Below are 15,799 nucleotides of genomic sequence, written 5' to 3'. Positions count from 1 at the left end.
GTTATAAGTGGTACTTTCTGAATGTAGCATTAAAATTAATTAGGGCTTGATGTTGTATTGCAAGGATTTTCACTTTTCTATCTCACCAGCAGAAACATTTATTACACTGATATTAAAGGAAAGCGAGACATGTCAGACCAGTGCTCATTTTCACAATTGATCTCAATGTTTCTGCTCTCAAAGTTCCTCTGTGGGAACTTTAAAAGAGGAGCTTTTTCTCACATTTAATAGACTGTCTCATGACTTCTGCTCTCTCTCTCCCCAAAAACGTGATGGAGCAGAATCAGCAGAGAAGAGATGCAGGGGGCTGATCCACATGGAAATACTCAAGTTCAGCAAGGACTAGCAATTGAAATATGTTCTTTGCTTAAGGATTCCTCCCCTCTGAGTTCACAGAGGAAAAGTTACCAGAACTGACAAGGTCTTCAACAGGATCTTCAAAAAGACATTGTCATTTAAGCAGTCTGAAGGGGAGAATAATTCCATACTGGGAGAATGGGAGGTGATTACAAATGCTGCAGCAATTCTGTAAATTTAAGGGCTGATGAAGTGAGTATCAGAAGATTAAGGTTGACAAGATTCAACAGGTTGTGACAGGAGTTTCAATCCTCTCTCTTTTCTCCCATGTCCAAAATGCTGTCAAGAAAACACAGATTTTATATTCTTTTCTAATACGTTCCCATTCATCCACTTTAGAAACAGAAACAAGTTCTGGGCATGAAACCTAGACTGACCATTACTTTCTTATTTGTGATTAATAAAAAAATGTAAGCCAAATGTTTTTTCTATCTCTTCTTTGTTCTTTGATTCTTTTCTGCTCCTCCTTTCTTCTGATGTCTTGCTCCAGCCCTTGCTTATATTCTGGTTTAATTTTTTTCATTCCTCATTATTATATTTTTATATTTGATGTATCAGAGTTCTGTATACCATCTTCCACCCTTTTCTACTTTCTCTCCATTCAATGGCTATTTTACAGATCCTCATCCTTCCGTATCTCTAGCTGCTATACACATTTAAAGGAAGCTATACATATTGATCACTAAAGAACAACTGTCTACTCAGATGGTCAGAAAAACAGAAAGCCTAACTTAAAGTCAAGATGGAATAAGACTGCTCTCCAGAGACACAGGTGAGGTGAAAAATTTAAGGTGAAGAACAGTAGGCCAGAATCAGTGTAAAGAAGAAAGTAGGAGCTCTCTAACCATTAGAAAAGCAAGGTTCTGGAAAAGTTTCCCAAATGGAGTAGCAGAGAAAATAATCTAATATTAAGTCAGAATTTGAAACATTCTTAGAAATTATGGTATTGCATCATATGGCAATCACTGCCAACAGCAAGGGTCTCCATTCCAGTCTATGTTCCAAGAGGCATAAGGATCTACAATTCAAAAACCACTGCACATCTCCAGTAAGAAAGATGACTCTGATTCAGGCAAAGCAACCTTGGCCTCATTCAGGGTACTGGGAAGCTACAGAAGCAGCTGGTACATGACAATACACTTTGTAAAGGACACAGTCTGGAAGTACAGAAAAATCATTCACAACAGACTCCTTTCTAAGCACTCCTCATGTTTGAGATGTGAAAGAACAGAGACCATTCTAGTCAATGGAGATCAACTGCAGGTGTGGCAAAAGGTTCAGGACAAAGCCTAAAAATCACCACCCAGTGATTGGTACAGACCTGCAGAACAGATTGCTCTGCCTCATTTTTTGCCTTCTCTGTTTCCTGCTGCTGCTCTGTGACTTCAGCAAGACTTTGACGTAACTTCACAACTTCTGACAACAGTTCGTCTCGCTCCTTTGTTACCTCTTCTTGAAGTTCTAGCAGTTCCTCAACACTGGAAGGAAGAAAATAATAATCAAGCAGTGTCACAGGCCATTTCTGTTCTTTCTCCTATGCCAGAGCAAGACCCTTGTGAGAAACAAGAGTTTAAAAGTAATTTGTTTCATTTTAAACTCCTCTGGTGGTCAAGTGAATTATATGCTTTGTCTACTATGATACTCATCACCATCAACCAAGTCCAATAAATCACTCTTTCTTGATATATAACATTCTCACAGGTATCAATAAACCTTCAGTTTCCCAAAAAGGTAGCAGGAAACAAAATTCCCTCTTGTCTGCTCACTACAAAATTACTTAGGGACTAAAAATACCAGTGCCTCTACAGTTCACCTGACTGGACACCTAACGAGGTTATGTCTTACAGTCACATAACATAAGAATAAAACTGACTCTCTGTTTTGACACATTTACAATATGAAAGAAAGTCTAAGCCCTGTGGGTTCAAGCTCAACGTAAAAAGCAACCTTATAGTTCTAAAAGACAATAGGGTCTTCAGGGCTGAAATCCTGCAAAGGAGTTACCTCATCTCTTGGCCTTGTCCCTGGGCAGGGTATTTAAGCATAGAACTGAGGGTAATACAGAAAGAACTTGAAGAAGAAATTGTAAGTAGGCAGGTCACAGCAGCCTGAGAAGAGCTGGAAACAGGAGTGAGGTGTTGGCAAAGTAATGGCTCCTGCCTCTTGCAAGAAAAAGCAAAAAACAGCCAGAGAGAGATGCCTTTAGGGAAAGTTACACAAGGGAAGACTTAATGACCAAGCCTTTAGGTCCAAGGAAACCTGTTAAAGAGGTTGAGAACATTTCAGGGACAAATGGTGAAGGAATGGATTTCTCATGGACCCAGGTGGTCTACTGCTGGCACTTCTCTTGGAGGGGAAAGTGTATACAAACAAGAACATAGAAAGTGTTAATGCCTTATAACAAAGCTAGGAACAGAGAAGAAATCAAGTCTCCCACTTCCTTGACTTGACCTTGCTGCTGTAAAATGTGAAAATGTTGACAGTATCCTATTCTCTAAGACAAAGTATGCTGAAATGCTAGTCAGATAAAACAATATGACACATACTGAGAAAGTGCATAATATTGATTTTTATTTGATCTCTCAGTTTAATCCAATGCTGAATGAACTCACTCAGAGCCTGATTCTGTACTTGCTCACTGCATAAACACATGGACAAATAAATGTGTATTCATGAGAAAAGTAAAAGGCAGAAAAGACCTCTCTGTTTTTTAGTATCTTTGTAGGGTTTAAATGGCTTAATAAGGTGTAGAATGATAGAAAATCAAATTAGGTTTTCCCTCTTCCTGAGGAAAACTTACTTGTACTCCTGTCCAGCTCTTTCCTTCATTAAATTATTTAGGCGTGCAATTTCCTTTTGCAGTGAATTAATTGTTTCCTTTGCTTTCTGTTCCTTCTCATAGGCTGCATCCACCATTTTCCAGGACTTTTCAAGCTCCTAAGAACAAAATGGAAAACAATTACATAGATTAATTTGTGTTTAAAATTAACACAAACTAAAAATTAATTGCCTGGCATTTTAGTTAGCTGAGAAAATAGGTTTTTGTGTCTTTTCATGCTTAGATTCCCAGTAGTTCCCTTAATTGGTTATCTTTTTTGGGGGTGAGGGCACAGCAAACATTTTGAGCCATTCAGGCTATGTCAATTTACATCACAAAAGCCCTAATACATTTCTATTAACACACAGATCTGAGCATTATCAAATCTCACTCTACGAGGCTTTGATCATGTGAGTACCACTAATATCTAAAAATTTACTGAAAATTCAGTGCCCACAAAGGTACCACCTACTTAAATAGCTCATGTCTGTAAAAGTCTTATTAGCTGTTAGGACAGTGAACATCTAATTTGATTTGGATGAGAAAAAGATGTTACTTGACTTTTCTGTCTCTTTGTTCATCTTCATCTGTGAAGACATAGTGTATTTTGATTTTAACTACATATTTAGACAAGCCACAACTCCTATGCCAAATTTCAGCACATGGAGTTACTTGAATGACAGATTTCTGTGCCTCTCACAAGTCTATGGTTTGATATCCACAAACAGCATAGGGGAGGAGGGTTCACTTAATTTTTTTAACTTCCCCTGCATCTCTCTCCCTTGAATCAGATCCCTATGAATCAAAAACAAGGCTTACTCCTTGCCAGGTTCAAACCAAGCTCCTACCATTTCTGGAATCCTGTGCTAAAAAAAAAAGCATAGATTCAGAAAGCGACTGGACTGGAAGCAAAGTTCCCGAAGACTCAGTAAATAATGAAGACACTACATTTGTCCCTGAGCTGCAAATCACAGCATGATGTTCCCTCTTTCACACTCTTTTGTCAGCTGGCTCCCAGTGGAGTTCTGGACTCGACAGATTTGTACAGATTTAGACCCCAAGTGTGGCTGTGCAGTTCTCCATTAGCTCCAGGGTCTCCCCAGGGAGGGCTAAAGAGAAACAGCATTACATCAGGCCATAATACCCCTTTCAACTCCTGCTTGCATCATATGAAGTTGGGGCAGGGAAAAAATATTTTTAAAACCACTTCCACAATGAAGAAAATTAAATAATTTAATTTATATCAAATTGTTTACAGAATTATTTATTGTACTGAACGTCTCTGATCCTACAAAAACCTCTATATAACATTAAACTCTAAATTATGACACCTATATTATGGTATGTTGTTAATACATTTATTGGACCATTAAAGACCAAATAAATGTAATATTTAGCTGTTTACTGCCTAAATTAAAAATTCAAGTTATCAAACCAGCAGAAGTAACAGGCTACCAGATTTTTCTGAAAAGATTATACAAAATATAACATCTGCAGCCTCTTTAAACTGCAGAGGGAATATATTTTCATTTTATTTATTCAACTAGTTCAGCATATCCAAATTTGGGAAACCATCTGGAACTTAATGATCAAGAATGTTTGCTCTTCTTTTTTTTCCCCCCAATCTATTAATAAGAGTTAAATGGTGGGCTTTACTTGTTCAGAAATTCTGAAAGAGATTTTAGTCAATTAAATTCACTATCTACAAGGAGTACTTTCATTACTTAATAAATTACTTAGTTCAAAATTTAGTTTGAAAAATGTGCTTTTTCACTTAAGTGTCAAGCATATTTAAATAGTTTTAAATACTAAAGTCAATTTGTCTTATACATTTTGAGTTCTAATTTGCATTCAAATGCAGCAATTATCACACATAAAGGATTAAGTATAATCTAGTAAATAATACATTTTTCATTGATTATTATCTTACATAAAAATGTTCAATTATGAAATTTAAATAAATGCATGCTAGACTGAAATAATGGCATGAAGACATAGTGCATCATGTTGTATAGCAGAGAAGCATAAAATATAACTGTAAATAAATATGTTTCAGATTTTTCAACCAATACGAGGCAACCATCCTTTCCCTATAAAAACGCAAATTGAAAGTAAGATTAAAGCTGATTACTTAAATCAAAGCTTCCTGCTGGCTGATTAGACTGTGATTAAAATTGGTGAATTAAATCATTAAGATGGGAGTTATGGGGGATAGAACTGGGGAATAAAATCAATATGCTCTCTGAGAGGCTCTACTGGCTTCAGTGAGTATTTTGTTCTGGTATTTGCAAAAGTGATTCCCTGAAGTCAATAAGGCCATTCAGATAAGCAGTGATTTCAGGTCTCCCTAAGGTGTGCTTTTTGAACTTCATCTTACTTTTGATGTGTAAAACCAATTCTACTGAATTTGTATTGATAATACCAATATTTATCAATAAATTTAGGAAGCACAGGTGATGGCCCCATTATTAATCAAAATCTAAATACGAATTTGCTACAGACTTCAGCATCAGTGAAACTGGGTTTTGTTGTAGTTGCTTCTTCATTGTGTCTTTTACTGTGAAAAGCGGATCAACAGATCCTTTAACTACAAAAGTAAAGAGCAGGAAATTTGATGATGGAAGCCTTCACTGAAAAAATAGTCCCATTGTTACTCAGTGGAGAGGGGAACTGAAAGACTGCAAGTGTATCAGTAACACTGAGTAACTGCAGTACTCTGTTAGGTAACATGCTTGGCAGTCTGCTGCATAATTAAAGAAGGAAGTACACTGAATATTTGCCATTAGAATCATTCAAAAAGTTTTGGAGAAGTACTGAACTCTGGAACTTGTGAAGCAGAATTCATAAAGTGCGATTGCCTTACTTTATTTTCATTAAATACCCCAAACATCAGTTTCATTGCTCAGAACCTGAGAATTAATAAAATGCTTTCTTAGTATATTGGATTGATACGCCTGGAAATTGAAAAGTTGATAATTCCAAGCAGGGCAGTACAAGCTTCTATAAATTCCCTTTCTAGCGTTCTTCCAGTGCAGATTCACAGATCAGTATCCCTACCCATGAAAAACAGAATTGTAGTCCCTTCCTGATTAGCTTGGCCCTTTGCTCCTTTGATAGGCCTTTAAACAGCAGACTGTTACGTCCAGTTTATTAAAACTACAAAACAGAGCCCTGAACAACCACCAGACAATAGTCAACAGCTATTGATTATTACTGACCTGAGTCCCACCAGCCACTGATCTGTGTGCTTAACCCCTGCCCCAAACAAACCCCACTGATTAAAACCAGGCTTTCACATGGAGAAAAATTTTGCTTCTGTAACTTTTATTCATATATGAAACAGTGATCTAGAAGAGGAAGGCTGTGCTCCTGTTACCCTAATGACCCATCAAGTCACTGAGATTTAGGGCCTTAATTTGAAGAAACTGCCATTTTTACAGGAACAGCACCATCAGGATTATTCTATCATTTATAAATAATTAAATTGTGGGACAGATTGTTTAATTTAGCACTGAAGAATATCATCTTGGCTACTTTAGCACTTCAACTTCTCTCAACACGTATCTTGTGAAACACTTTTTTTGAATATTAGTAAGATTGCAGTGAAATTCTAGAGCTGTAATAGAAATTCCCTTCAGAAAGAAGAATAACATGGAAGATGAAGGGTATACCAAAAACATTTTAAATTATATCCAAATAATTTCTGAACATTTAAGGGAAAGACTAATTCTCATAACCAAACTGAAAAAGTATCAGTGCTGTATACTAGGCTCACAGCAAGCCACTAGAATTGAAACGTCACATGTGCATTGCAAATAATTTCTAACAGGATCATATTGTCAAGCAGCTTTTTCATTAGAAAGTCTATTAACAGGTCCAAGAGTAGGCAGTAGGGTGAAGCCATACCCTGCCTGAGCTTCAAATTAGCTGCTGAAGTTGGAAAGGCTCTTATTTTCCCAACACTTCTGCTCCTCAGTTTTATGATGTTACTAAGACAATGTCTCAGCTTGGGAACATCTTGAAGGATCACCTCTGCTACTGTTCACGTGTTGAGTATTGCCACGTAATAGCAGAAAGAAAATCAGAAGGATCATTGTGGTTCCTGACACTCATCTACCAGGTTTGGATTAGAAGCAGTTAAAATCAACAAAATTTTCTACGCCTTTCCTCCTCCTTGAGGAGGCTCTGAGCAGTACCATGGGTCTGCAAGCTGCAGCCATAGGATGACAGTGCTGCTATTTCTATTTACTCTAAGTGTATTTTCTTCCTAATTCTAAGGACAAGAAACTTCATTTCAAAGAACTTCTATTTCTGTCATGCTCATAAATCACTCTGGATTGCTACACTGAATTTATTTTACTGGAACAAAACACTTTAGTGTAAGGCACGGAGGCTTCTCAAGTAAATGCTAAATTAAATGCTGTCTAGGTATCACAGGCTAAGTTTTTAAACCATCAGAATGTGAGAAGCTCCAAATACAGACTTCTGATCATTTGGCAGCTTTAGGTTTCTGATGGTCAAAACTCACTGTAAGCCTAAAAAAACCATCATATATTTTCAGTAAGCCAAGCACTTTGACAGAGTTCAAATCAGTAATAATAAAGAACACATCCAAGTAAATTAATAAAATAACATTGAAATGCTACATAGGACTCCTTTTCAAAAACACTGTGAAACATTAATTTATATGAGTTGTCACTTCCCTGGCCTAAAATCCATATTTCAGCAAGAAGTAGATTTTTTCTGTTCTGGCAATAGTTAACATGCAAGAAGCCCTTCAAAAGTATTAATGAAAAAAAAACCTGTGCATTAAGTTGAAAATGTGCTATTTTACGGAGGGAAAGCTTAAACAAAATCTATTTCTGAGTATTTGAAAGCTGATGGAGTTGGTTTAGTGCAAATAAATGCAGAATTACACTGAGACCTGTAAAAACACCAGGCTGAGAAAACAAAGCAGTTGGTAGCAAAGCAGAGGTTAAACAGCTGGAGATGCCAGCTCTATTTTTCGTTCTCCAGCTAGTTCTCTACATAAAACAAAAGTGTTCTTGTAGGTGCTTTTGGCATTATCATGTGTTTCATTAACAATTTCAGAATGTATTTCATTTTATTCAAAACTTTACCGTCTTCAGTGATGATATAGTTTCCTCATCATCTTTAGAGAGCTTTGTGAGCACAGCTACTTTAGATGACTTCTCCACAAGCTCAGCACTCAGCTTCCTGCATTTGCCCATGAGATGCTTTTCATTTTCACGAGACTTCTTCATGACAGCAAGGAGCTTCTCATATTCCAAACGGAACTGTTCCAGAGCTTCATCTCTCTTAAGCAGACTGATGAATTCTTGGGAGTCTTTTTCCAGTGCTTCAAAGGCACTTTCTTCTAGATATGGCTTGTCAGACTTTTCCTGAGTGAAATAAGGTAATCAACAAATCGGAGGAATTCAACATCTCACTTATGACCCCAGAATATAAAAAAGTAATATACTGAGTGTGTAACAGCTACTAAGAAATCAGGACAAAATTTTCTGTAATAACAGTTCTTTTGCTAACACGATATGCATGTTGCAGGCTATTTTTCAAACACATCTCCCCTGATTTAACTGAAATAACCTGTGCTTTAACAGTCAGACTTCTTGTAATTGAGTCCCACAACTGCTTTAAAGATAAGTCTACAAAACACCATCATTGTGATAGCATTTGAATAATGCATCAACCACTGAGGAATTTTAGTATTTTAGTCTCAGGTCTGCCCAGTTCTCTTCCCTCTAAAGTTTGATTAGTTTATGCTTTCCATGCAAATAGTGCCAGCAAATCACTTGTTGACAAGTGTATCTGAAAGCTTCAGTAATGACAATGCAAGCCAGTCCTTCCTCTGCAGGAAATACTACTGTTAAATCTTTCACAGAGGACATTTTTTTATCTAGCTCAGTTGTGCCAAAACCTTACAACCATATCTCAGAGGTGGTCTCACTTGGACCGGAAAGCAGCTCTCCTGTTAGCACAGCCCTGGTGAGTCCTCACCCCAAAAGACAGGCAATGAAATACACAGTTCCCACAACCTTAAAAATTGGCCCTTATGACTTGAAATAAAGGTCAGGCCATGCGACACATTGAGGTAGAGAGACCAGTTCCATGTGCTCCTCCTCGCCAAGACTCTGGTTTGGGGTGTCTTCTTCTGTCAGAAACTTCAGTGGGAAAAACACAGGCTAGCATGGAAGGGCAATCTGCAGTGTGAGGCTGAAACTTATTGCCTCCTCCCCTCAAGCCTGCTCTGGGACTCACAGGTTTCTTCTTATTTCATCCTCCTCTCCAAACCACAGAATCATAGAATCACAGAATGGTTTGCTTTGGGAGGGACCTCGAAGATCGTCTCATTTCAACCCCCATGCCATGGGCAGGGACACCTTTCACTAGACCAGGTCGCTCAGAGCTCCATCCAGTCTGGAGTTGAACACTTCTAGGGATGGGGCATCCACATCTTCTCTGGGCAACCTATTCCAGTGCCTCACCTCCCTCACAATAAAGAATTTTCTCTTAATATCTAATCTAATAATTTAATCTAATATCTATCTAAACCCACTCACTTTCATTTTGAATCCGTTCCCTCTTGTCCTCTCACTCTATGCTCTTGTGTAAAGGCCCTCTCCAGCTTTCTTGTAGGTTCCCTTCACGTACTTCAGTTTTGATCCTGTTTACGTTTGTGATCGTAAATAGAGTTAAGACTGGCAATAAGCGGGGCGGCAGGGGGCGAAATAACACCTACGATCTTAAAAGTAGCAGCTGTTCCTAAGATACAACTGCTGTTGCTGCCTACGTACAAGTAGGCTAATTGCTCTTGCTTTCAACGCAGGACATAACTGAGCTCTGCTCACACGGGTAACCCCTACACATAAACATGGCTTATGGATACACGTGATGCACGGGTGATGTTGTTGGGGTTATGATGAGGTACAGCCTTCATCCTGTCCAAACAAGGGGCGGGGAAGGGAGGGGGCAGAGGTTACAGGTTACCTCAGCCATGCTGCCGGCGGGCGGGGACAGCGAGGCTCGGGGCTGAGGGTCGGTGCCGGTGGTTCTGGCTGTGCCGATGCTGGTGGCTGTGCCGATGCTGGTGCCGGTGCCGGTGGTTGTGGCTGTGGCTGTGGCGGTGGCGGTGGCGGTGCCGGCCCGGGGCCCGGCAGTGCCGAGGCCGCGGCTGAGCAGCGAACCTCGCGTCGTTTCGTAGCAACGGCGGCAGCTGCAGGCGGGGCCGGGCCGGCCCCCGGGGCTGCTCCCCGGCCATGGCCCCAGTCACCCCGCGCCCGAAGCGTGGATTTTCCTCCCAGGGCTGGCCGTCTTGCTGTTGGAGTTCAGTCGGGGTTTTTTAACCAAGGACACCGAGCGCTGTTTGCGCTCCGACTCGAAAGGCTCGGAGCTGCTCCCCGAGGCAGCAGGATGGAGCAGCTCAGTCAGAGAATCACAGAATTGCTGGGGCTGGAAGGGACCTCTGCAGATCATCCCGTCCGACCTCCCCGCCGTGGCAGGGTCACCTAGAGCAGGTGACACAGGAACGTGTCCAGGAGGGTTTTGAATGTCTCCAGAGAGGGAGACTCCACACCCTGCCTAGGCAGCCTGTCTCATTGCTCTGCCACCCTCAGTGTACAGAAGTTCTTCCTCATATTGAGGTGGAACTTCTTGTGTTTTAGTTTATGGCCATTGCTCCTCGTACTGTCACTGGACACCACCAAAAAGAGTCTGTCACCATCCTCTTGGCACCCAACTTTGAGATTTATATGCACTGATGAGATCCCCTCTCAGTCTTCTCCACACTAAACAGACTCAGCTCCCACAGTCTTTCCTCGTATGAGAAATCTCCAGACCCCTCCTCATCTTCATGGCTTCTGCTGGACCCTTTCCAGTATCTCATTATCTTTCTTGTACTGAGTAGGCTTGATGCAGGGTCCTGTGGAAGGTGATAAACGGGGATTTATGCAGTTTTGGGAGGACAAATCATAGAACCACAAAATGGTTTAAGTCAGAAGGGACCTTTAAAGTCATCTCGCTCCAACCTCCCTGCCATGGGCAGAGAATTCCACTAGACCAGGTTGCTCAGAATACATCCAGTGTGTGTCCAAAAATTATACCCATTTATTGAGGCATTCCCACGAGCTTCCTGGTCCAGTTGGAGATGTCCCTGTTCATTCCAGAGGGGTTGGACTAGAAGACCTTTAAAGACTCTTTCCAATCCAAACTATTCTATGATTCTACTCTATGTTTTTCAAACTCCCGGTGATTTGTGTCCTGTTAGACTCTGTAAGGGTGACTGTTTAGGCTGGTCTTCACGATAACTTCCATTTGAGCTAAATTAATTCAAACTCTACAAGTTCACCCTCAATGGTAGCTGCAACTCCAGCTGCAGTGCAGACATAGTAAGTCAGGTGACTGTGTTAGGAGTCTGTTGTAACTCGTGCTAAAGCCCATTTTTGATAAGCCAGTCATCGTGCCTTAAAACATCACAACTCATAGCACATAGTGGAACCATTAAGTGGAACCAGGACAAGATTCAAATGGTCATATTGAATTCATTCCACAACAATTAATATTAAACAACAGAATGCCTCGACAGCTTCGTGACTAAAGAGCTGCACTGACACTCAAGAGGACACTGGGGTTTCTGACCTTAGCAAGAATTTACTGTAACTTGAGACCAGCCACTTAAAATTAAATTCCTTATTGAGGTGGAAATAACCACATCTGCCATCCTGCAATGGTGCTGTGACTGTCATGGTTTTAAATGATGCACTGGTGTCATAGAGAGAATCTCTAGACAGGGTGGAGCTGTTCAAGTGGGATCGCTTTTTAACACTCCCTTTTAAGCTAAGCCTATGTTCCCAGCTCTGCAAAAACCCTTTTGCTAGTAAGAGCAAAAACCTCAGACAGCCACAGAAAAAATAATAAAAAAATCAACTTAAATAAAAACAAATAAACTTAAATAAAAACAAATAAATCTCCAGTAATAGCAGGGACAAGCCAGACCTCGTAAGTTTCAGTTCATTGACAAGATTGTTATTTATTTCCCTATCTGACTTTGTTCAAGAGACACACATACTTTATAAATAAGTATAAATTATATATCTCCATATTCTTATGCCGGTAAATAAGCAGAATCACCTGTTTCACCAGCTGTATAAAAGAGAGTTTTGCATCAGTGCGGTGTGTTGGTGTGCATGCAGAAAGGGTTACTAGAGAAGGAATGTTTTCTCACTGATTTATTTGAGGTCACAACCCTCATGCAGTTAATTTAATGCATGTTTCAAACTGTAGTGGCATGAAAATGATAAGCCATCACTTCCTGAATGTAAGGATTTATGAGCTACTGCAGAGATATAAATAAATAGAGTAAAATCTCATCATAAGATGACCCAGGAGAATGTAAGCCATTTGGGGCAGCGACCATGACAGTACATGTCTTTTGGAAAGCACAAAAGGAACCTTATGGGCACTGCAAGGTAAGGATAAGAAGAACTGATAAGGAAAGCCCGGCAGCGGGATTTGGAGTGTTTCCTCCCACATCCGCTGCTGTGCGGAGACGTCAGGAGGCGGCAGCACCGCACCACCGCCGTGATCGCTGAACTGCCCCGCACAGCTGCTCCCAACCCCGGCCGAGAGACGCGTTACAAACCTTAATTATTACATGGAGATACAACGGTGGGGTGAACATGTGCTCATGGATGAGGTTCTGCATTTGAATACAGTTTTGCTCAGTTTATTCAGATAATATCATTGATGGGAGATTACCTCTAAGGAAAGGAAAATTTATCTACCGATTTACTAATTAAAATATTGTTTTATATATATTACAAATATGTTACATAAATATCACCTAATCTAACTGCAAGTCTTGTAATTTTCCCAGAGATGTAAATCCATCAGAACCTCGTGGCCTCAAAGAGCAGTGATGCTGCAGACACAGTCTGTGGGCTGACATCCTGGGACATACCCTGGGAGCCAGATTGCCTTCTCAGAATTACAACAGTTTTGAAGCATTAAAAGGAACAAACTTCTTTTTCTCCAGTGACAAGGAAACACTATGTGGTCCTCGATTACTTAATTATCTAGCTGATATTTTTACTACATTCTTTTTGAATGTCCTCTCCACCTGTTATTTTCAAACTTAATCATAGTTTTATAATGTGAACAGTTGTTCAGTTTAAATTGGATTGAGACTTTCTGCTTTGTTCATAAAGATGATGCAACAGGTCTCAAATAACAGTAACCTTTAATCACGCTTGGCACTAGAGTTGAGCCACTGATCTCAAGAGAAGGAAACACTTCCATTTCCGTAAAAAGTTAAATCACATGAACGTTTCAATTAACAGAAACACCCAAGTAAAGAGATTCGTTAGTTCTGAGACAGAAGCTAAAGCTGACAAGTGGTCTGTGTATATACAAATACATGCTCTACATAAAAAATTAAATAGATGACAGTTATGGAAAGTAAATAAAATTATTTCAATAATTCTGAAACCAAGATGAACTTGCTGTTCTCCATTATGGTTTGACACTGCAGAACAGTTTTCCATCCCTGTTTTTCCTCCCAGTTCGGAAACTGGGATTACTATGGCCTGCCATGCTTATTAGAAAATTCCTCTCTTCTACCCTCCTCCAAACCAAACACAGGGATTCTCAGATCACTGGAGGAAAGCAGTGCTCTGCAGATCACCATCACTGCCCACTGTGGGGTCTTACAACCACCAGTAGTATGGTTTATGCTACCAATCTGGCCTTCCTCCTACATATTTGGAGGAATGGTGTGGCAGAAGTGACCCCCACCCATCCTGGTTGCCCAGCAGCATTAATCCCTGGTGAGGCTATAAAGGAAAGCCTACAAGGTAACATAAACATACTTGGCCCTGCACCCTGCACAGGTTTCTTCAGTCCTCAATTTCCATTACCTGCTTACCAGTTCTGATCCATGGCTGTCTTCCCAATCATGAACATCTGGGTCTATTTAAAAATTAGTTTCAAATATGTCTAGAATCATCATGTTTTCATTAGCAGAAACAGCTTCTCCCCCATGCTTTCTAACAGCCTTTCGGTTCCAGCAGCAGAATCTCTTATTCCTGTTCCTCTCACATTTTATTCTTCAGCCTTTTAATTCTCAGCCACCAAATGTTTCTATAGATGAAAAATTGGTCTGGGATTTTTCACTATTTGACACTTGACTCCTCTGGGAGGAAGAGGTTATTAGAAAAAACTCTTAATACTCAGAGAAGTCTGTAGAAATCACAGCAATAAAAGATGTTATAAGGTCAGCGTAGGGGGTAGATGAGGACACCATATGGTGAGCTGTGAGAAGGGGATCCTGTCTCCCTGCACATTTCCGTGCATGATAGCTAGGAAGTGTGAAATGGTGGAAGAGTCCCCCTACCCCTTCTTGGTCTGCTCATGGTTCTGCTCTGCTGAGTCATGCTGAGCCGTGCTGCTGCAGATTCCTTTCGGTTTACAGGAGGTGGGGCTGCAGCAAGGCCTGACAAGCAAGATTATCATCCCTGCTTTCTTTGTGTTTGAGTGTTAACATAATCCCTCTGTGTGCTCCAAACTGGCAGCTGTCTCCTGTATTCCTTGATTTTTTTTTTTATTTAGTGCTTGTAATGGTTTAAGGAAATATTGTCAGTTTTGTAATGAATTAGAAATACTAGTAGAAAGAATAAAATAATTCCTCAATCTTCTAACATGTCTGAAAGCAGCTGAGAAAGATACCTAGAAATTAACTCTCAGTCCAAATCTTGCTTTTGTCCTACACCTGCTGATGGGATCTTAGAGTTCATTTTAGAAATAATATTATTATATCTAATTTCTGCTGCAGTAGCAGCCACATCACAGAGCCACACATTAAATCCCAATGTGCAAAGAACTATGATACTGTTACTCCAGTGCTCACAGCTTCAGGTCCTGCCCAGCATGTGTGTGAGTAAGGTTAGCGGAGCTTGGCTCATTATCAAATAAATTACTACCTTTAGCAAGATAATGATCTCAAGCCTTCTGCAGTGCAGCAATACTCAACCAATGAATCATGTTCTAGAGTTGTCAGGATATGTGCTTCGAGCTTTCCCTCCTCTTTCAGATTGCTGAACTGCATAAAAATAAACTAATACAAATCAAATTAATTTGTCTTGGTTTGACTTTTCCATTTACATGTATTGTATTGTTATCATAATTTGATACCATCTTAGGTGGCACAGAAAGTAGATCCTGAATGAGATGGTGGATATGTAATATAATCTATTGGGATGTGAGTCTTCCTTTGAAAAATGTTCAGGTCTTTCCCCTGTATCCCAGAGAAATTTTGCAGATGCATGTAAATGATAGTCACTGTAACCCATAGTGATTTGTATTGTCCAATGTGTATTTCTATGCATATACATCAGTAATTACTACCTTGTTGGGCTTTATACAGGTGATATTTAATAGGCATTTTCCCTTGGCTTAGGTGATGAATAGCTGAGATCCTGGTGAAGAAGCTGTTTTCTCTCCTCCTGCTGCTGTGAAGTTCCCAGGGGAAATAAATAACGCACAAGACAGGCTGAGTCCTGCAGCATAGAAGTGGGGAGATTTCAGTATTGCTCTTGCTGGAGATGATTTCCA

The 15,799-nt window shown here is 40.0% G+C and overlaps 1 protein-coding gene across 3 annotated transcripts in view; it reads right to left on the bottom strand.

Annotated features, from left to right (window-relative positions):
• Window positions 1-10,329, bottom strand: part of CFAP58 (cilia and flagella associated protein 58) — a 56,053-nt gene extending 45,724 nt beyond the window's left edge. The window contains exons 1-5 of one of the 3 annotated variants that reach the window (XM_027648265.1): window positions 10,288-10,329; window positions 10,184-10,246; window positions 8,296-8,577; window positions 3,158-3,294; window positions 1,679-1,835 (exon numbers count right to left, since the gene is read on the bottom strand). In XM_027648265.1, the coding sequence (XP_027504066.1) occupies window positions 1,679-1,835; window positions 3,158-3,294; window positions 8,296-8,577; window positions 10,184-10,192 (585 nt within the window). In that variant the 5' untranslated portion in view covers window positions 10,193-10,246; window positions 10,288-10,329. The other 2 variants (XM_027648263.1, XM_027648262.1) reach the window with 2 other exon arrangements.
• Between the last annotated feature and the right edge of the window lie 5,470 nt (window positions 10,330-15,799).

Source organism: Corapipo altera, unplaced genomic scaffold (genome assembly GCF_003945725.1).
Source record: "Corapipo altera isolate COAL_440 unplaced genomic scaffold, ASM394572v1 56, whole genome shotgun sequence".
NCBI classification, from domain to species: domain Eukaryota; kingdom Metazoa; phylum Chordata; class Aves; order Passeriformes; family Pipridae; genus Corapipo; species Corapipo altera.
Note: the sequence above shows the minus strand (reverse complement) of the source record. Positions and strands in the feature narration are given on the sequence as shown.